The sequence below is a fragment of the Sinocyclocheilus rhinocerous genome, unplaced genomic scaffold, assembly GCF_001515625.1.
Source record: "Sinocyclocheilus rhinocerous isolate Xijiao unplaced genomic scaffold, SAMN03320098_v1.1 scaffold212, whole genome shotgun sequence".
In the NCBI taxonomy this organism is placed as follows: domain Eukaryota; kingdom Metazoa; phylum Chordata; class Actinopteri; order Cypriniformes; family Cyprinidae; genus Sinocyclocheilus; species Sinocyclocheilus rhinocerous.
The window spans coordinates 675,993-699,242 of NW_015638742.1; the positions used below are offsets into that span (position 1 = coordinate 675,993).

The 23,250-nt window shown below is 36.7% G+C and overlaps 1 protein-coding gene across 2 annotated transcripts in view; it reads right to left on the reverse strand.

Annotated features, from left to right (window-relative positions):
- Nucleotides 1-23,250, reverse strand: part of tgfbr3 (transforming growth factor, beta receptor III) — a 139,716-nt gene that overhangs the window by 32,338 nt on the left and 84,128 nt on the right. For both annotated transcript variants that reach the window (XM_016565226.1, XM_016565225.1), the window contains 2 exons: nt 15,670-15,807; nt 523-706 (listed from right to left, as the gene is read on the reverse strand). In XM_016565226.1, coding sequence (XP_016420712.1) covers nt 523-706; nt 15,670-15,807 — 322 coding nt within the window. The remainder of the gene's footprint in view (nt 1-522; nt 707-15,669; nt 15,808-23,250) is intronic.

The window sequence follows — 23,250 nt, forward strand, 5'->3', positions numbered from 1 at the left end:
TATTTACAGGTAATATTGTGAACTGCTTTGAGTCGAATTGTTGAATTTGAATTTGAATAATATTCACAGATAAAACTTTTAATTTTAATAATGTTGTAAAGTGTCACCATTATTATTTTATATTATATTATATTATATATATATATATATAAAATTCTAATAGAATAAAATAATATACATAACCATAATGTGAGGGTAACAAATTAAATTAAGCTTATTTTTACATCTTGGATTACATTAATTTTTCTTAATTTTTTTTTTTTTTAATAAATATAAGAAATTTGGTGTAATAAGAAAAAAAATTCAAGTTATAGTCACTGTAAAGTCTTACTATATTTAGCTTCAAGTATTTGCATTTAAGCTATTTTTATTTATTTATTTTTTTACAAAAAAGACCAAAATACTGATTTGGAACTTTGTCATGAACTCAAAAGTATATTAATAATAATTATAAAAACGTTTTGAGCAACACGTACCTAAAAAGGGAATTTTCAAATGTTGTGTGTGCTCATATTTACATACCCTCTCCAACCTTGATGTAGACGTCGTGGGCCATCTTGAGCTCGCTAAAAGAGGTAACTGCACGATAGCGTTGATGGGCCCAAGAAAGCAGGTGCTCATTGCCATGAGGAAGACTTTCCACCTTCACCTCACACGACTCAGAGAAATTTCCTGCCTCAAAGTGCACTTCAGATCCCTCTGCAACCTAAGAATTCAACAAAATAAAGCCGTTAACACATTTTCTACAACAGTGTTGTTAAATTCTTGATTCTGATTGGTTGATTGATCAATTTTCAATAACTAAACAGCTATGTAGTAGTTCCAGGTTTAATAACTGCCAGTTCCATATCATTTTGACACAGTAGCTTCTGAATTAGTAATGGAAATGTTTAACAATTGTATTACAAAGAGAAATTGTCAGATTTTTGCTGCCTGAGCCACCCTAACGTACAATACAAACCCCTTTTGTTAACTTGTGGAGTGTTTTTTCCCCTTGACAGTTCAAGAGACAAAGATCTCTCTGTTGATGAAGACAGGCCCATAAAACTCAAAGCTGTATTGATATGCACATCCCATTTTACAACGAGAAGGTCTGAAGTAATAAAATTTAAGGGCAAAACTATAGATTATGAGAGGAAAGGAAAAAGAGTATCAAAACAGGCCTTTCCAAAATGAAACCTTCCACGCGATCTTTGCCAAAACACATCTTTAACACTCTGCCCTGATGGTTTTTTGAAACCTTCTTTGAATGTGCTCCATATTTTCACACACGGTCCTCTTACACAATAAGGTGTTTGCTTTCCACTGTTTATATAACACACTGCTGTGCATCAGAGGAGACGGGCAGGAGGTTCTTTTGGATGGACGGCACACGGCTGAGATTAGCCTTATAGACAACATATGTACACACTTTCACACATGCACACCATCAAAGTCAGACTTTAAGGGGATCAAATACTTCATGTCAAGCAGTATGCAGCATTTAGACTCTGCAAATGTGCACAGAATACTACATTTGCCAAAATATGCAGTATACACATTGATAACGCTGCACAAAACACTATCGCACAATGCACTCTTTCATTTCCATTTTCCTTTTTTTTTTAATATTCATTCAATCCTATTCATTAGTTAAAGTATACTGGTATTACATTCCAAATATGAGCTTAATGTATAGCAGACAGTGATTGTTTACATGCAGACCTTTTGTCCATGTGAATACATTAAATCTGACTGCAGACTGCAAACATACTGTTTATATATACAGATGTGCATCACATGTATTACGAAAACAATTTTTGTGCATGCGAAGAGCAGCATTTATGCTGGGAAATGCAAGCAGCTGATTAAAGAAGTTAAAGAAGAAAACCAATAGTAACTTTTCAAGAATTTGAACTCAAAATTATTTTTTCCATCAATAGCTAGACATGGAAAAAAGTATGTAGCAAAGATTGGTGGGAGAGAGATGTCCTGCTGTAATTTACAGTTTGGGAATTATAGGATAAGGAGTTCAATATAGGAATTCATTTTTGTGCTATGTGACTTTAATAAAGAAAGCACAGCCCCTGTAGAAAATGCAATAATGTTGAATTTTGATATGTATAAAAACACTGCACTATGTATGTATGCAAGTGTTATAAATAAGGTGAAAACAGTTCAATTTAAAGGTTTACATGACAATTATTCTTCAATCATTTAAAACATGCACCTTCCAAATATGCATTTTCTATGCATTACATTAACATTTTCATTTTCGACAGAGATCAGTTTACTTTTTCAACTGTGTTTTCATTTTAGTACTTTTCTTGTATTTGAGCTATCATTTTGATTATAAAAAGATCCTTATTCTACATGTAAACATAGTTAGACAGAGAGCAAGCGAGAGCAGTGTTAGTGTAGTAGTGTACAGGAAGAATAACACAGCATGTACACTTCACAGCTGTCATAGCAGCTCACGACTGAGGAGTCCTGTCAGCATAAGCACTGCTGTGTACTTCCGCCAGCTAACCTTTCATCCAGGATACTCTAACTATGTGTTACGTGCTTGATTTCCTTCAAATGCTATGTTTAAAGAATGAGATGCAAATTATAGCAATTACAGAGAGTTTAATGAGAGCAAAAGATCAAAGTAGGTAAAAAGGTAAGAGGTAGGTAAGAAAAGGTGTGTGTTTAAGTTTAATTTAATAGTTGTGCATATGCTCTTGTAAATGTATGAAGCATTGTGTTGTGAGTTTCTCTGCATGTCGTCTTGCTTGACTAGGGCGGGCTTTGCTCTGAAAGTCCTCCCTTTTGGCTCCAAATGGACCTTGGGTCCACATGCTCCATTTCAGAGAGATAAACATTCACATATGTTGAAAAACTCGCCTTACAGCTCCACACAGCCAAGCACACGGTCTAGACAGCCCAGACTCTTTACATTTCCATGCTTTTTCCACTCATTTCTCTCTCTCTCATTCTCCCAAAGGTGTTCTTTCTGCGCTCAGCCGGCCCCGTGCTGGCAAACCCAATTAAACCATTACATCACACCACAGCGCTGATGGACCCCATACGAGTTGCGCAGAGAGCCAGACAGCCAATCTGAACTACAGCCAGGGTCCTGTGTACTATTGTGCGGTGACAGACAGAAGAGGTGTAGTAATGGAGAGGGAGAGATAAAGAGAGGTATATGACGTGCTGAAGGAGCTGAGATCTGTCCCGGTGCATACTGGGTACCAGGAGGAACATCTGCTCGACCTCTGGACGGCTCCCCAGGCAAACACCCCATCCTTGCCAGAAGTGATACATTTCAAAAAGAAAAAGAAAAAAGCATGAGAAAGGCATAGAGGCCGTCGAAGAATTTAGGACTCGGTTGAAGGTTATTTTTAGGGTTCCTCTGTACTGTAGACAGTGTGTTGAACTGTGCAGTTTTCCTGTTAAAGGAATATTTAGGGTTTAATACGTTAAGTTCAGTCAATAGCATCTGTGGCCTAATGTTGATTATAATAAAAACAACATAATAATTTCAACACATTATTTGTTTATTATTAGAATTTTATTTATATATATATTTATTTTAAATAATAATTTTTGTTTTATTATTAGAATTTTATTTTTATATATTTTTATTACTTTAACATTTAGTTTTTAAATACATTTAATACATTTTAAAAAGTAATTTATTCATGTGATGGCAAAACTGAATTTTCATGCTCAAGAAAAAATTATTATTTAATTTATTATGTGCTGCTTTTCTATTTTATTTTATTTTATTCATTTATCTTTTTTTTTTTTTTTTTGGAAACCCTGAATTTTTCAGGATTTTTTGATTAATAGAAAGTTCAAAGAACAGCATTTATTTGAATAAATGCTTTTATATGTCGTAAATATATGTCGTTTGATCAATTTAACGCATTAATGCAATGATTAAATAGTTAATTTTTTTTTTTTTTTTTTTAAGGGGTTCATATGATGCTTTTTTAAAGATCATTATTTTGTGTATTTGGTGTAACAGGATATGTTGACATGCTTTATTGTTCAAAAAACACATTATTTTTCAAATACCGATTATGGCATATAATACAACATGAGTCTAACTTTTAGTACGGAAATCAAAAGTACAAGTTATATGATTGCCTTTAATTTGGGAGATGATTAGTTTAAATCAGTGATCCTCAAATCTGGCTCGCGAGATCTACTTTCCAGCAGAGTTTAGCTCTACCCTAATCAAACACACCCGAGTTTGCTAATCAATGTCTTCAGGATCATTAGAAAATCACATGTAGATTTGTTTGATTATAGGGTTGGAGCTAAACTCTGCAGGAAAGTGGATCTCGCGAGCCAGATTTGAGGATCACTGGTTTAAATACTACCTGAGAAGGACGCACAATGTTCATTTTGAAAGAAATATCTGTAGTAATAATGACTTCAGAGTGAGAGGTAAGTAAAAACACAGGTAATTGTGAGTTTATGTACATAGACTTTTGTAAACAAAACTAAAACAGAGAGCAATTAAAAGGCAGGTTTATTTTCAACAGTGTGTCTCATGAGTGATGTGGTAAGTGTCAGTAAAGTGAGGTTAGTGTGTGCTGAAACCTGCAGCCCACCTTTATTGAGCATAATTAGTAGTGTGTGTTAACAGCAGAATCTCTCCGTGGGAGGCAGTTACCTCAGGCTGTAAACCCTCATCCCAATCCCAAAAGTCAATTCTTATTTCTGTATATTTATGAAACAGGGTCCAGGGTAAATAAGAAAAAAACAGAATTCAGACTATTATATTATGGTTATATTTGTTATTCCTATAAGCCTTTTTCATCAGAGCATCTCAAAGGTAACTTCTGCTTTTAATTGAAATAATAAAATTATTAAATAAAATATAAATTTATATAAAATATAATACAAATTTAAACTTTGCATTTTTGTATATTACCAAAGCATACAAAATATATTAATTTAAAAATATTTAAAAAATGAATACATTAAATGTTCTCAGGAGTGATTATGCAGAAAGTCATGGAGATGGAGATGGTTTGGGTGTATACAATTTACAAATTGTTAACATGGTCCCTTACTTAGAAATCAAAATGAAAATCAAAAACATCTAAATTAAAGGGTAAGAACAAATTTATGCATGTATGCGCCTGTTTAAAAGACATTTTAGCATGAGAAACTTTTCTGTTAATGTAAGTAAGAACATTTTAGTGAGTGGCACTGCTCAGCTTTGCTCCATATCTATCCAATAAAGATACAAAAAGACTAAGAAAAATTCTGTCCACTGAACAGTGTCTGTATTGGAGCAGAGTCTGATTTGAGAAGAATGGCGTTTCCCTCAGTGTCTTGAGTATCGTTGCTTCTCAGTCCTGCTCTTCTCACTCTCACAAGAACCCGTCTGGAACATTTCAGCAGGCTTAGCCCTGCATAAATCTTCCTGTTTATGCCTTATCTGTCGGTAAACAGGTCCAGACTGGAGCTTAGCCCTGGGTTAGCTCAGCGATATGAGCTAATGTCCATGCTCTGCTCTCAGGAGTCTGAGTCTGTGTTGAGGCTCACGGGAACTCTGAAAGCCCCTGTGAGGTAACCTGACGGATTCAGAAATGTCCTACAGAGCTGCTGAGTCTTACACAGCCCAACTAAATATCACATCATCCAGCCAAACCAAAATGTTTTATCTACTTCTGCTGAGAAAGCAAGAACAGCCTGACATCTGGCATTTGCTGATCCAAAGGTTTGAAAAATTGGGTTATGAAATTTTACACCTCACTGCTGCCATGGTTTTTACACTTTACATGGTTTTGTAATGCTACCTACTGTACATTTACGCCTCAGCCAAAGAAGGCAATATTTGCACAGTTTCCATCACACCTGTGTCCTCAGAATGTCTCAGATTAACATCTGTTTTCCACCTAGTACCCTGCATGCTTCCTAAATGCATATTTCACTGGATTTCCTGCACCTTCTGCCTATCAACATCTACATATTACAACCATATGCTGAGAATAAGAAAAGATGGCATGCCAAATGGTTTATATCAATTATAAGCGCACACTAATCTCACTATGAAACGCCCTCTTCTTGAGAAAGCACAAATATCTGTAGTAGTTGATGAAGTGTTTGAAACAGACGTGAGAGTAAAGAGATGCGACGTGAGCTTCAGGAAAAAAAAAAAAAAAAAAAAAACGGGCCATGACGTGCTGACTGCTTTTTCCTGGTTTCATAGCCCATTTCTCAAATGTCTCTTCAAATCTGCATTATGTGGTTGAATGGCTTGTCTTCTTGGCACCAAGACTTCAGATCTTGTTGTGAGAAGAGATGAAGGCGGTAAATAAATTTGTGGGTGATTTGTTCCGCTCATTCCAGAAAGCTAATCAAGTTCCTGGCAAAATTCCACGGCCGTGTTCCTGTGAACTGGAGAGAGAGACTGCCGTGGAACAAACAACACCATCTGTCTGCAAGCGCCACAGAAGAGCGTTCCTGCAGATCAACCTCCATCACAAAACCAATATTGGTCCCGTAATGGTTTCAATTAAAAATCAGAGGGAGAGGGAGACTGTTTTTGCTAACCTCCCAAGGCAATGAAAATCAGGAAAACAGCCACTTGGCAAATACAGAAAGAGCAACAAATTTACAACAGCCAAACTTTTTAAAATGTTGCGCCATCATTTCCTAAACATCTGCCAGATCGAACACAGTCCCCAATTTAACAAGACCCTGCTGAAGATCACAGTTTAGACCAGAAAGAATTTCCAGGCTGATTAGTGCTGGTCTAGTCTGTGGATCATAGTAGCCTTCTTGTTTACCACGGTAAGATTACATCAGCCATCCGTATGCTAGTTTAGAACTAACTCTGTACCTTGTTTACACCATTTGTTAAGGCAGAACGTAGCTATTAGGTTGCAAGCTCTCCGTAAATTAACATGTAGTTGCGTAGTATGACATTAACAAAGTTCAACTATGTTAGTGGCGCGAGGTGCTCCTTTAACGTTAAAACCAGGCTAAGATGTAACTTACGCACAGCTGGTGCAACCAGCCCAAGAAAAAAATGTGTTGCTTAACCAACAAAGCTTGGCCATTAAGTTGCTTGACCAAGAATGCAATAAGTGTATGGAAGATACCAATATCCCATGCTGATCACCAGCAATGAAAGTACAACATACGCCAACTGTTCTGGTCTCCTTCAGACAAGAACAATATTTGTTTCAAGATGATTCTAATATACAAGCATCCACCCATGTCCCCCTTCAGGCTCTTTCACGACTGGCGGTAAATTGGCAATGGCGTCAGAGGGATTGTGTTTTACAATGAGATGTTTGGATTTCAGAGCTTTTGTTTTAGGGCCGGGTGATGTATACAAAGCAGCCAAAACCAGCTTTATGCTCAGACTCCAGGACTCCCATCTGCCTCTTTGGACCTCCAAGTGCTGGAACCAGAAAACAAGGGTTGGCAGGGCTTATCCACAGACAACCAGCCTTATAAAGTCATTATTCAACTGTAAAAATGTGCAGCCAACTTTGAGGGCCAGAGACTTAGAAACCTGGTTGCAGGGTCAATGAAAAATAAAGAGAAGAAAAAATATTTTCAAAATATAGTTGAAAATGTGCCAGGTTCTTAGAAAAAGTACTCTTTGTATTCATGTGGGTTTTGATAAAGTTTTCTACTATTTTCATCAAAAGTTTCAATGTCATGTAGTGTAACCATCAAGTGCAATAAAATATTTTATTTTCATCTCACATCTTGTTTTTTTCTTATTATTTTTAGTTTTTAAATATATTTTTCACTTCAACACAATGACAAACTTGAGCTATTCACTTTCTTTCTTTGAATGAGCTTGTTTTTTCTATTTTTATTATGATATTAAGACAGTGTAACATGCAGCATGCATGACTTTATTGAATTTCAAATTTAAAAATTAAAAACAGGTTTACTAATGTCATTGTATGATTGATTACTATTTTCATCAAAAGTTTAAATGTCATGTAGTGTAACCATCAAGTGCAATAAAATATTTTATTTTCATCTCACATCTTGTTTTTTTTCTTCTTTTTTTTAGTTTTTAAATATATTTTTCACACAATGACAAACTTGAGCTATTCACTTTCTTTCTTTGAATGAGCTTGTTTTTTCTATTTTTATTATGATATTAAGACAGTGTAACATGCAGCATGCATGACTTTATTGAATTTCAAATTTAAAAATTAAAAACAGGTTTACTAATGTCATTGTATGATTGATTTTTTTTTTCAGATTCAAACAGAAAATGAGGTCATGTCATTGACCCTGAAGTAGCTGAGCTGAATTAGTTGGGTTGATTTGTGCCTAGACATGAGCAGATGTAAACCCTCTGCTTCTTCTCCAGCCATGTTTGTAAGTTTTAAACAAAATTGCACAAGACTTGGCTCTGATGCTACACACTCTTGAGCCATCTGCTGCAGCTATGTGCTGGAACTGAGTTCACTTCACAGAGCGTTTAGCCGGAAATAGTTCCGGCATGGAACAGGGTGTGTGTGTGTGTGTGTCTGAGCTGCTCTACGAAAAGGATGAATTCTGTCAGTGTGTCAGGATGCCTGGTAAGGAGGTTCTTCTTGTAAAAGTGTGAGCTCATTGCCCTGGCTGATCTCACACTAACTGTGACGGCTGTGTGTGCATGTGTGTATTCAGATGATGTCATCATGAGACTTGGACTAATAAAATCAAAGCCAAGAGCAAAAGGAAGATGTGAAGTAAGGGCTGGAGGTACGTGCTGACAGCTCAACAATGGGATCAGGTCCTTTTTTGCAGTCCTGACTCATTATTAAGATGTTCCAGGAGACACAGGGTTTGAGGAGTAAAGTTCCCATTTGCAACGAATGGGCCAACAGATCACATCATCAGCTCACATAAGGCACCAGTATTTCTGTGCTATCAGTCAAAACTAATGGTCAGTTTACTTTTCAATTGCCAATGCTGATGCTATTGTAGAGAGCATGGTGTGTGAGAGACAGAGAGAGAGAGAGAGAGAGAGAGAGAGCATCTATTAACTTGCCAAGCAGGCACAATTATTAACTGATGCTGATAATCTTGAAATGGCCAATATATCAATACCGATATAACACACAAAGCAACATTAATAGTATCTCACTTATTAAAGGGATAGTTCACCCAAAAATGAAAACTCTGTCATTAATTACTCACCCTCATGTCGTTTCAAACCTGTAAGACCTTTGTTCATCTTCGGAACACAAATTAAGATATTTTTGATGAAATCAGAGAGCATGTGACATCAGTGGTTCAAACATAATTTTATGAAGCTACGAGACTGCTACGAGAAAACAAAAATAAACGACTTCATTCGGTGGCAGACTGACCCGGAAGAGAAGAAATCGTTGAATTAAGTTGTTATTTTTGTTTTCTTTGCGCACAAAAAGTATTCTCATAGCTTCATAAAATTACGTGATGTCACATGTAGGCCTGTCGCAATAATCAATATATCGACTTAACGCGCAATATATGTACATTACCTCAATAATTTTTGATGACGCAATATATCGCTCATTATATTTACTTAAAAATTAATGTCACCATGTTTTGTACATTCCACTTGCGCTTGTGTCTTTTGCAGCTTCTTGTACATAACGTGGTGTAGTCATGAGGTGCAGTGTAGTTCATATTTAAAAAATGCTTCTGCAAAAAAAGTTTCATCTGCAGATATGGTCTTGTTTAGAGATCTGTGCCTTTGTGCACAACAATAATATCGCTTATCGCAATTATTTCTGGGGCAATATATCGCACAACAAAAAGTTGTTATCGTGACAGGCCTAGTCACATGCTCTCTGATTTCATCAAAAATATCTTAATTTGTGTTCCGAAGATGAACAAAGGTCTTATGGGATTGGAACGACATGAGGGTGAACCCTTTAATGTTTACAGTTAACAATAGTTTGATGTTAGCATGTTGCTAAATTTGTATGCCATTTTTAGACAGAGGCTGTTTTTGCTAAGTACAAATAGCAATAAATGCTATTTACATTACTGTTGCTTGGCAAACTGTGAATTATTTATGCCCACTACTGTAGGAACCAGCTGGGCTTCTGTTTGTTTCTAATGGCAAAATAATTACAAACAGAAGAAAAAAAACACAAAAAAAGAACATCTTTAACATGTAGCATGTCAATTCTATGTGGTATGTAAGACTTTCTTGCTTTCTCTCTCTTTGTGTGTGTTTGAGAGAAACACAGAGCGCTACACACTGGAATTTACCGTCCCAAAAATATGCTGTGCATCCATTGATAATTCGTATTAGTGCGCTCACTATAAAGACAAAAAATTATCGAACTCTTAGTCAAGTGTTCAAGTGTAGGCGAGTGAAAATATATCTGAGCTAAACTTATTCTTAGCCTCAATCAATGGCAAGTGAAATCTAACAGTTTATTAGCCAATGGCTAACGAGAGTGATTTAATCACCATGTAGAGGGTTGACATTTATAATTGACATATCTTTTGTATTGTATTTTGGGATTGCCTTATCCACAAATGAAACGTGAAACTGATCTGAGGCAGACATATCTGTAACATTTTAGTCACTCAGCTTGCATTTAATAAGTCAATCATATTTGTTATGAGCGCTTTGAGGATTTGTCTTGGCCAAACCACAGCTATACCTGCTGAAGTATCTGTTGCAAACACAATCTTCATCTTTTCTCATAAGTTGCCCTGGGCTCTGCCAAAAGCATAAATATTATCTTTAATAGCACTACATACAAAACTAGACATTTACAAGAGCGCTGCCTTGCTAATAAACATCAAAGGATGACCTCAGCACGTTCTCCTCTGAAATATATTTTGCCCATAGTCGTCTGCCTGAAATTATATGAAGCCGACATAAGAATACATCCTGTCTCTACAAGAAATAACTCAATTTGCGGTCTAGCACAATATTACATTTTTCTCATCCATAATCTCAGCAGTATCTGAAACCTGAGCATTGGTTACAAACCAAAAAAAAAACGTGGTTTACTGTGGTTTGGTTTCATTTTGTGCTCAGTTTTTGCCATGCAACAAGACTGAAATACGTTGACGGGCAGTTTTATAGAATAAATAGTCCCTTCCCACACCCAGGTGATGAATGACAAGCGATTTTAATTTTGGAGGAAAGATCGAATCTAACATGGTCAAAGTGGACTGACTCACACAAAGAGAATTTAGGGTGTAGTACAGTTGGACAACTTTCTGTGGCCACTAAAGGGGTTATGAAGACATTCATAATTTTGTCAGTATGTATGTTTAAGAAAGTTCCTTACATAGACAAAGAAAGCATGCATTTGATTTGCGTATGCGGAGTCACTTTACATCCGCATTCACAACATAAGCAGGACAGCAGAACTTGTCCACACAGATGGAAATAATAGTGTCTCTCGGCACTACATTCCTCTGGAATGCTACGGTTATAAAACACATTTGAAAATGATTATTGCATAGAACCGCTAGCTACATAAAGGTATTTACAGCGTATACATGGCAGGAAGAGTGTGATAGTTAAACCAGTGAGGCCTCTTGCTCTCGCTGCATTGTGATTTTCTCATGTGATAGGGACAGGGTGGGAAATTAACACCCGTTACCAGCCAAATGTGGGTGTCATGGTTGCGGGCGACCTGTCTCGGATTGGCCTTTACAAAAAGTTCTCATTTAGTAACAATGATGTGCAGAGTTTGCAGAAATTTGTATTATATGGGATTCAAATGAATCTCAGGTCCATGTAAAAGAACGCAAAAATGCCTATTTTTGCTTGTTATGGCTAATTCATACTGTACCGACAAACGCAGACCAATGTGACAACCACCAATTTACAATATGTCACTTCTCAGACATTTCACAAGCCAGTAAATGAGTGCCGACCAACAATAATAGACAGCAGCACGGGTAACACACTGATCTAACAAAAACAGGAAAAAAGCTGGCAAAACTTAATTGGTTGCAGGTAGCTGATACTACAGATACTGTAGGAGCAGTGTTGTTATTGTTAACTACAACAAAATCTTTTACAAATTGTTTTCATTAATTAAAATAAAGCTGGAAAAAGTATAAAAATATTAGATAAAAAAAATATTATGCAAAAAAGTTAAACGGAAATTAGAAATGTTGCCTTAGCAACTAAATGAAAATACTAAAATTACAAAAAAAAAAAGAAAGAAAGAAAAACCATGAAATAAAAAATTAATTAAGGCTAAATATAAATAAATATAAAAAATAATAAAATAAAAATAACAGCCAATTCAAAATATAAATAAATGCTACAACAGTTTATAAATAATATTAAAATAACCCTGGATAAGAGAAGAAAATGCTATAGTTGAAAAAACAACAACAACAAAAAAAAAACTTTACTGAGAAATGTTAAGCTATATTTGCATTATTACCTAATTTTCTTTTGGTATTATTATTATTAGTAGTAGTAGTAGTAGTAGTAGTAGTAGTAGCATTTTCCAAAAGAAGCAGCATAAACAATAACTATGAGGCTGTTGAAAGCCTCCGTTTCCTTTTTTATTTAAGTTTAGTTATTTCAGAGAGGATTATGAAGAAAACGACAAAAACACAGAGCGAAGTCATCTACAAAGATGTAATGCTTTTTCTCCAATTTCACAGCTATGTTATTCAGTATTGCAACAAAAACTATCTAATAAAATTTAGCATTTGGCTCAACTGGCTGGTGGGTAAAAAATGAATTTCCCATCTCAGATAGCGATGCTTATGATCAGAGATCCTGAGCAGCCCACTTTCATTTTCTCATTAAGCCCAGTGCTCTCCTTACTAAATATGGTCGGCTGTTCAGGGGGTGGCTCTCTTTACTTAAACCGCCTTCCAGCTCTCCTCTGAGCTCCCTCAGTGCAGTGAGGAACGCCCTGGATCTTGTCATCTTGTTATTTTAGGGTAAAGAGGAGTAGTAACTCTGCGCTGTTTCACAGGATGGCTGGAAAACAATAATGTTGTCAGGGAGAGTCTTAGTCGCTGATCTCACTGGTCTATTATATATTTGTGAGTAACATTGCTTCGATCAAACCGGTGTCTAAATTGTTTCCACAACTCCCTAAACTCCATGACAAACAAATGAAAGAATCTTTCTTTTTTTCTTATTGTGAATGCCCTCTGCAGTACAGTGAATACAAAGGGTTTGGATTTAAAATAGGTAGATACGGATTCTGATCATGTTCCAGGCTAGATGTTTTGAAAGCACACTTGCAGAAAATAAAAATCTCAGGAGGCAATCTCTTAATATCTCACTTGTTTCTTCTAGATAACAATGGGCTCATTCATAAAACAAATGTATGAATATCTGTGTAAATCTTTTGTAAAAAAAAAAAAAAAGGTAAACTGTCTCATGAAGTGGCATAGGTATAATGGAAATGGATGTATGAGAAAAGAAAAATCTTTCATATTACAACATCTGAGTGAAATGGATTATCATAAAAAATGTAGATGTAGAAGAATGATGTAGGGTTTAAGATGAAGATCAAGCAATCAAAACAGTAAAGAAAGAAAGAAAGAAAGAAAGAAAAAGAAAGAAATGCATGGCTAAATTTGTTCACTATAAGATCATCAAGACGCATATACAGGTGCATCTCAATAAATTAGAATGTCGTGGAAAAGTTCATTTATTTCAGTAATTCAACTCAAATTGTGAAACTAATATAGAATTTATATTACATGCCAACTTTAAAGGTGGGGTAAGCGATTTCTGGTAAAGCCAATGTTGACATTTGAAATCACCAAAACAAACACGCCCCTACCCCAGAAGGGTCTCGCCCCTGTTTTGATAGCTCCGCCCCACACATACGTACGCAACCCAGGCAACGATTAGTTCTGTGAAACAAAGCAAAACCAATGTTACACCGTGTCTACACCGGACGCAGTGCGACAAAATACTATGGAACTCATTATAATCAGTGATGCTGTCTACACCATAGATATATATACACATGGTCTACACTGGATGCGGCGCGGCACAGCACGACAAATCCCCGACAGAAAACTGCAGTGGCGTTCTATTCATGACGTATTGACCCAAATTTCAAATGATTTTCAACGGTCGCTTTGTCGCGTCCAGTGTACTAGACAGACTTTAGCTGTTGCGGCGCAGACACGGTGTTACTCACCTATCGAGAAGAAACAAAGCAACCTCGGCGTCCGATCGCAGGCCTCCGCTCCTTGAGTTCTCTCCAGCGCTGGAAAGCTGATCCGATATTTACACGGGTCCTACTTCTTGCCTTAAGCCTTCTTTTGTTCCGCAGACGGTTTCCTCTTTTGTTTTTTATCCGCCATCTCTATCTGTCGCTCGGCTCGGCTTATGTCCGTCCTGTGCACTGAACGCTCTCTCCTCCACATCATGAGTAGACACACCCCTTACTGCTGATTGGCTACAAGTTTGTTTTGCTAGTCGGCCCGAATCAGTTTTCTAACGCGCTTTTGAAAAATTGCTTACCCCACCTTTAATATAAAAGGTGGTAATATTCTGTACTCTGATTTGGACTATTTTTAGTCCTGCAATATCAGCCAAATAGTTCACCTATTTCATTTATGATCTGTTAAGGTATTTTTAAATCCCCAAATTGTCCATTTCAAGCAATTACAAGTTTCCTGTTAATCAGATTATTTCTGGTCTACCACCAAGTTTCATTCGGATCAAGCTCAAACAGATCATCTGGAGTGTTTACATGTAGGCTTTTCAATCCGATTACAAACAGATTATTTGTGTATATGTATACATAGCTATTGAGGGTACACATCTATCCCCAAAACTGCGCTGATGGTTTTACAAACAATTCACAAAAATCTGCTTTGCTTGTGCTTCATAAATCAGATTGATTTCCAGAGTAACAGCGCCGGGTCATTTCACACGTCTCCTCTAGAATTTCAATAGAGATCTCAGGAGACTTTTACATTTCCAGAGATACAAAATTATGCAATCCAAAGTCAGAAATCTCAACATGAATATTACTTATTTTTCTTATACTAAATAATCTAAGCCATACTATTCACATTAATTGCTCTTAATAAAATAACTCATTAATAACACTTTTACTTCATGTCAACAGTTGTTCCATTTTTTTATCTTAGAATAAACATTTGACACAAAGTTGATGCATAGCTGAGAACTAAACTACTAAGAATTAAACTACGAAAGAGCACCCACTGAGCAACAAGTGTTTCTGTGGTGAAAGCGATGGGTAAAGCAGTGGGGAACAGAGCGAAGCCACAACTAGAGTATAAACCTCGGCACCGTCTCGCCACCAAACATCCGTCAGGCAGCGTGGTGAACATCCACAGACTACAGCAGTCAATATAAACCTGTGAGCCTGTGCCAGATGCAATTACACAAGCCTCTGTCTAAAAGATGGTTGTGTTGGCATGGGGTGTGTTTACGTGTGTGAGCATGTTTGTATTTCCTCTGGGTACACACACCTGAATGCATCTTTGAGCGAGTAAGACCTCTGCTGACAGGAGAGTGGAGAAGCTTGTTTGAGGAAGGTAAGACGAGCCAAAGAGAGTGTAAATGAATTGTGTGTTTAAAGATGCTTGTTGATTTGGAATGAATGAGAATCTGAATATTCATTACAGGGAAAATGTGGATGGAGTTGGCTCAGAAGCGGTGTTGGGGAGGATGGGGAGACAGACAGGGATGTGATAGAGAGATGGTTTGAGAGTCATAAAGCAACTCGGACTCACATGGAAGATGCGTTTGACTCCTGAGGCCAGTTTCTCTGTCCGAAGCTTCCAGAGGACTGGCTGAGGGGAGTTCAGGACGAAGACCAGCGGTTTCTGGTGCACAGGCAGAGACTGGATGGGCCGCAGATGTAACGCCACCTGAACACAGCAAAGAAAGGGGTCAAATGAGAACGGCTAAGAGAGAAGGGAAGTGAGTGCTGAAGACAATGAGGACATTCACTAAAGACAGATAGGACACATGGGGCTCTGGACTGTATAAAGACCTCAGAGCTTCAGCTGCTAGAAAGACTTTTTGTTTAGCATTTTATATAACGAAATTCTTGATCATGAGAAGAAAAGACTAAATTTGTTTTAGGGAATTCATTGACACATTACAGTAGCCTTATATTCAACTGTGAAAACCTAATTTATAAAAAAAAAAAACTCGGGGCAGTACAACTGCAATGATATCATAAAAAGCCTCAATAAAATGAATATATTCTTGGGGGGGGAAACTTTCTGAAACAACAAGTAGAAACATTAATATTTATGAATAATTCATGAACTTTTTAAATATATTATAATAGTTTTTACCTTAAAAGAAACAAAAAATTAACATTCCTTATAACTAAAAAAAAAGGTTAAAAAAAATTAAATAAATAAAAAACAGTAAAAAAAAATGTATTTATAGCTGATAATAATCACACCTCTAATTACAGAGCTAATTTAGAATTCAAAATGTGAAAAAGATACCTATATTTACACATTTTAAAAAAGAAATCACAATCAATCAAGCTAATAAAATGCTTATAAAATATCATAATGCGGAGAGGCACTGTCCTTTCTATTTTGATACACATTTAGTGTGCGTTTAAGGTGTACAGAAAAGGTTAATTAATTTTTATTTGATTCTTACACCATGTGACATTTTTAGAAAATGTCTGATGATTTTTTTTACTATGAAACATTAAAAAGGTTTCTCAAAATCATATTAAAACATTAAATATCTTTTTCTTTTTTTACTTTTCTATATCTGATCACTCTTATTTGTCACTGACACTCTAAAACTGAGTTTCCATTTGCTCTTGCGTTGTAGCCTACATCTCACAACATATTTTAAGCACAAGAAAAGCTGCATATTTCAAATGTGCGAGTATTCAACAGCTATAAAAATCATGCTAGACAAAGCTTTTATTTATATCATAAATAAAATACAGTTCACTGAAATCCCCCTACGACTCCATTTGCATTTATGGTGACCCCATGTGTGGTTTTGACCCCAATGTGGAAACCCTCGGTGTCACAAAAACCTCTCATTTCTCTAATCCAAACTTTCCATTCCATTCCCTCCTCGCCTGCATTCTGTAGTTCTTTTTTAGTAATGTTAGCGCCAAAAACATGACTACAGCAGCACTGTGGACGCCTGTTACTTCTTATCAGAGTTTGTGCTTTTTATGTCTCCACCCCGCTGATAATCCCACAGTGACTGAGAAAGCCGTGTTTTTCTTTGGATGGCCACAATATGTGGCCTCACTGGTATTTGAACTTTCACACACAGGCTCTTTTGTTCAGAAAAGATGGTGATAGTGAATTGAGCGAAAGGATCTAGAAATAGAGAGCTGTTCAACATGGATGGATGGATTAATTAGAATGAATAGTTTATACAGATTGTTCCTATTTAGTTTGAGCTTTAATATTCATTTATAGTATACACAGATATTTAGCAGATATTCAGACTATGTATATTTTGAATGTCTGCCAGATACTTGGCAGAATGGCTTCTTGGATTGAGCCTGCGTTATTTCGAAGCATGCAGACAAATGTCTCTGGCCACTGGCTCATGTTTTGTTTGTCGTTGTTTTTTCCCAGTGTTTTTAAGAAGGTTCATAAAATCTACTTTTAATTAAATGACTAGTAAGTGAAAATGAAAATATATACTTTTGCACTTCCCTACTATAGAGATTTGTGGATTTGGGTTCTGTCACTTCATATGTTCCAAAATCTCTTCCAGATTCTGAGGAGGCGTTTAGCTGGTGTTTTGTTGCTCTATACCTGGGCCTGCAGTCTCTGACGGGGCCCAGTGGGCCAAATATAACCTGCTGATTTAGGGCCTGCAGTAGGGTCGAAACCAAACTCCATTCCAGACATGGTTTGATTAACTACCGCTCAACACTGACCTGACAAACAAGCACTGCCTCATCACCTTCAGAGCTTTATTACTGACCCTCTTCATCTGTCAGGCTGACCGATCAGCTATACTTCAATTTGCAGTCATTCAAATAAAAATAACTTCAATTCCTGTTTGTTCAAAGATTACTGCATCAAAGGATCACAATTATGATACTTTTATGATGTTTTTTGTTCTTTGGAAGCTTCAAAATTTCTTATCCTGTGTCCACGGAGTAAAAAAAAAGATTTGTAATGATTGATAATGTTGGTGAGTAAATGATGACTATTTTCTTTTAAACTCTAAGAGGTCATCCACAGTTGGCCTTTTATCTTACTGATCTAAACTTGATTCTCAGGCTAATACTATTACACACACGAGAACATATTCTCACGACTTGATCAGAACAGCCAGTGTTGAATTATTCACTTAACAAATTAGTCAATTAAACAATCAGGCAGTGAAAACTTAATCTGGGAATGACATTATCTTATATCCAGTCAAAACACAGCTACAAAAAGTCTCGCTTTGATGCAGTTACTCAATATGTAAGAGAGAGAAAATCTTAAATGATCTGCATATGAAAACTTTATGTATTATTACTTGCAACTGAAACACTTATATCTCATTTTATTCTTACTCTTGAGAGCAACATTCAGGTCCAGAAGGAATGCAAATATTATGTTTATGGCCGAAAATCTAACATCTTGTTGAAATGTCTTATGACTTTTAAGACCCCAATAATTTACTGTACATTACTAATGACTCAGGGTAATGGAGACCTCACCTTCATGGTAAGAATGGACATTTGATGTGAACGCATGGTCTTTTAACTTTCTTTTGTGTGTTCCTATACATAAGATCAAAGGCTGTCACATTTTCAAGTTATGTCTTAAAAGGTGCTCAATAGCGCCCCCTATGTAGCTGCAATGCAAACTTGATAAGCCCCTTTGAAAACTATGTTACCAAATTGCAGACTGGATGTAGTAATTTATAAACTAATTTACTGTACATTGTAATGTAATGTACATTATTGAGTATGACTATGGATAACAGAGACCTCATTTTGGACATCTCAAATGGGACATTTAACATAGATGTGCGATTTTGTGGCCATCACTTGTATTTATCTGTCCACAAGATCACAGGCTGTCACATTTTCTCATGGTTCGAAGAGTAATCAACAGAGCCCCCTATGCAGTCTCAATACGTCTTTTTATGAAGTATGTTGCCAAATTGTGGATTTGGTGTATTAATATACACAGTAATTTTCTGTAGATTACTGATTATGACTAAGGGTTACAAGGACATCATCTACATGCAAAAAATGGTTGTCTCAAATGGGACAACTGATGTCGATGTTCAGGCTCGTGGTCTTCACTTCTTTTTATCTATCCCCAAAATCACAGGCTGTCACATTTTTTATCTTATATGGTTAAAAGGTGCTCAATAGCGCCCCCTATTCTGCTGCAAGCAGCCCTCAATAAACGTCTTTTTTAGGACTGAAGGTGCCATTTGGGACAAGATCAGTTCGTACCTATTCCAACAAAACCGAATGAGATGAAACAGCCAGAAACTTTGCCATTTCAAGATGTCCGTTTTAGAGGAAGCAGATGTGTTTGTGGATGGAACTTTTATGTGTTTATGTGCTGCTTTAAATGACAGGTAGTTGAGCTACATCTCAAGTGAGCTCTGACTGAAGCTCAGAGCTGCGTAATGAGCAGCTCCCCCGCAGATGTGGGAGGACGCTGGAGCAAATAAGAATGTTTAGCAATAAAAGTGTGGCAATAATCGTAACAGCAGGGCCTTTGGAGAGCAGAGAATGGAAGATATTACAGAGTGCTCATCACAAAGGGTCTGGCAGACACAGTGTGGACTCAGACGCATAAGTAAGAGACCCTCGATTTTCCTTCCACTGGATTTTTTTCCATTGACTTGACTCTCTGTACTCAGTGGAAAATTTTCAATAAGCATCTAATATCTACCCAAACCTCCCCCTTGGATCAATCGGAGCAGACATTCACAAACAAATCTATCTGCATGGAATGATTTTGAGTGGAGAGGAAAAACAGATAAATCAATCAATCAATTTGATAAATAATTAAAGGGTTAGTTCACCTAATTTTTTTTCATCATTTACTCACCCCCTAAGACTTTCAATTATCTTCAAAAAGAATTATCTCCCACATAAAAAAATTCTGACGCTTCAAAAAGTTCATAAAGGGATTGTAAAAAAAAAGAAAAAAAAAGAGGTTTGTTCTCGTGCATCAAGTACAGTTGAGCTTCCAAAATTTTCACTTGTGTTTTGAAGATGAATGAAAGTCTTATAGGTTTGGAATGACATGAGGGTGAGTACATTTATATTTATGGGTTTTGCCCAAAGAAAGTAATGTAGATAGTTATAAGGCGAGGGGCTCAAGCACAAACTCTCCTGGTTGTAAAAATCATGGAATTTCAGAATCAGACAGAAACAATTCCAAAAAAGTGAGTCATTTAGAGAAGGCACAAACACAGTCGCTCCGCCGTTCCAAAACTGCTCCAAGGTGAGAAGCAAATTACCTTGGCTAGGCATGAGCTAAAAACCCAGCTCTCCAGGGTGAGCTCACATACTCCGCATCACACATTGGCAGTGCTGGGAATTGGGAGTGTTGATTAATCCCACATCGCACAGGTTCTGTGAAACACCATCTGCGATGCTGTAATGCATCTGTAATGCATACTCTAAACTGCACAATTCAACATGGTTTACAGAGGATTTCTACAGAGACTCAACATCATGCACGCTCATTGAGAAATGAGTTCATTCTTCAATATGGCATGTACAGAAGGCATACAGATGATTAATTTAACTGCAAACACTTCTCTTTTCCGCCTAAATGGTGCCACTGAAGAAGAAGTGGCTCTTAAACCTTTTTGTCCTCAACTAGGAACTACTATCATTTGTGGCTGTGTGGTGGGATGTTCTTTCCATAATTGCTCAACCAGGAGTGTTGTCCCAGGCCTACGTTATAACTATGGTATAGCTTACAACCATACAATTTTTGACAAAATTTTAGAGACAGCCCCGTTCTTACAGTTTATTTATTTATTTGTTTGTTTTTTCTCTATTTTTGATTTATTTTAATCTATTTGATTGATGTATTTCATAATGTATTGTAATGCACTGTCATTTTAAAATTAAATTAATTACATTTTAATATTACTTGTGGCTCTTACAATAAAGCCAGGATTTGATGGCGTAAATCTGCGGGAATAAATTACTTGCATTAAAGTTGGCATGAAATAAAAATTAACCCTATTTAAATGCATGTTATTAATTTTGTAATGAACGATTCATCCATGTTTCATTTTAAGTATTTTTACCTATTTTTACCAAAAATGTCAAAAGTCAAACGGGACTTCTCTCATTTAGTCAGCTGAAACTCTTCTCTCCTCGTATTCATCTACCTCTATTTTTGAATGCAATGCCCACATATCAAAATCCAATCAGCTAGCTACGACATCAGCAAAAGCACTATTGCAGTGGAAAACACATTACAGCTGGAGCCTCCTTCAATCTCAGTGTCACTAATGGAACTGCTGCTGAATTGCAAACAGAGTTGTTAAACTGAGCAAAGCCAGGCCTCAGAAGAGCGAAGCAGTTGAGATGATCGTGTTTTGAGAGATAAAAAGAAATGCATGGCCAGTGTGAAGCCCAGAGTGTGAGTCTGGACCTGATTTCACAGGCCGCTGCACTAACCGCTGTCTGATGGTGTTGCAGGGGCCCATCAGGCCTGATTGAGTTACAAAGAAACTACAGGCTCTGATAGGAGACAGCTGCACCTCCCCGTACAAACCCAGCACAGAGGCTAGCATTACTGCAGGGGGTGATGGGAAACTGATCACACCATGTCATTTAACACACCAGCAACCTACCATTCAAATCAACAAATCACCCTCAGTGAGAACAAACAATGTGAGCAAGACACCGCAGTTCCTGTCTATCTGTCTGTGAAACCTTCATGATTCCTGCATTCTTATGTAAAGCATTAATAAATCAACTCTCTTTGTACCGTTTATCTCTCTCTTTCTCTGCTGACAGCAATTCCCTGTTAGAAGGAAAGGGTGTTGACTCTACTGATAGAGCTCATTATGTGACTGATAGTCGTTTAAAAAGGAATTTTATCTATGAAAGCCATTTGGCGCCTCATATTAAAAAAAAAGGAATTTTATTTCTCGCAATTGCAACTTTCTTTTACAACTGAGATTTTATTTTCTTTATTTGCGACTGTCTCACTATGTCACTTTATTTCGTAAAATTGCAGCTTTTTCTTGTAATTTTGTTTACGTTTCTCATAACTGCAACTGTATTATTCACAGTTGTGATATTATAGCAATTTCTGACTTTCATATTATATTATATTTCAAATATTGTGGTGTTACACTGTTAGAAAATATGGTCAAAATGTACTTTAGGAGTACAACAGCTTGTCAATGGTGCAGTAGCCTTAAAAAGACAACCTTGTACCTTATCTACTACTACTGCGAATGCAATACAACTGCAAATTTATTTCTTATTTGAAACCGCACCTCACTGTGTCTCGGATACAGAAACAGTCTTTAACTGCAGACATGCACAAAGGCAATTTTTACTAAACGCAACAAGAAAACATTAGATCTTAAAAACAACTCGTTCAGTTATCTATACTGTTCTATTCACTATTTCCACTATTCTGGAAATAATGCAGTGTTTGCAGATTCTCTGTGACTGTGTCAGAGAAACACACTGTTAACATTGCTTTGCGAAGCAGAGATTTGTGCTGTCAAAGAGATTTTCTTGTAAATTTGATAAAATCACTGCCATGTGTCTGTGCATGATCTTTCCTATGACTTACAGTTTGACTGCATTCTATTTGAAACAATGTAGAGCTATGTGAATGTTTGGCACTGTTCTAAATATAAATCTGTGTGTGTGTGTGTGTTGTTTGACTGCATCTTGGTTCTTTCTGGATGGCTGAAAGAGAATAAATGAGGTAAAGATTGTGGGTCAGATCAATCTGTTGAGTTCTGTTATCAGCACTGCTCAGTGATCTGTGACCTCTCAACCTGAAGCCCCTTTAGTGCACTGTGATGTCTATTTGCCTGCGTCTGAGTGCACAAACACACAGATATATCTACCTCATCAGCTCTCTCTGCAGACATATCAAAGCACATAGGCAACCGATAGCAATCACACTGTGTGTTTGTGTGTACTTTTATGAATTTGGGGGCAAGTTTGGATGATAAATCTGATAGCCCTAAGCCTCCTGATGTGTCTTATCTGACAATGTGCACAAACACAAAATTGACCTCATTAAAGAAGACCACAGACACAGGTTCCACTTTTGATGAACATGCACTTTTTTGTAAAGAAGTGAATTTACAAAACAGCTGCCAAATGCGTGCAGTATTTTAGA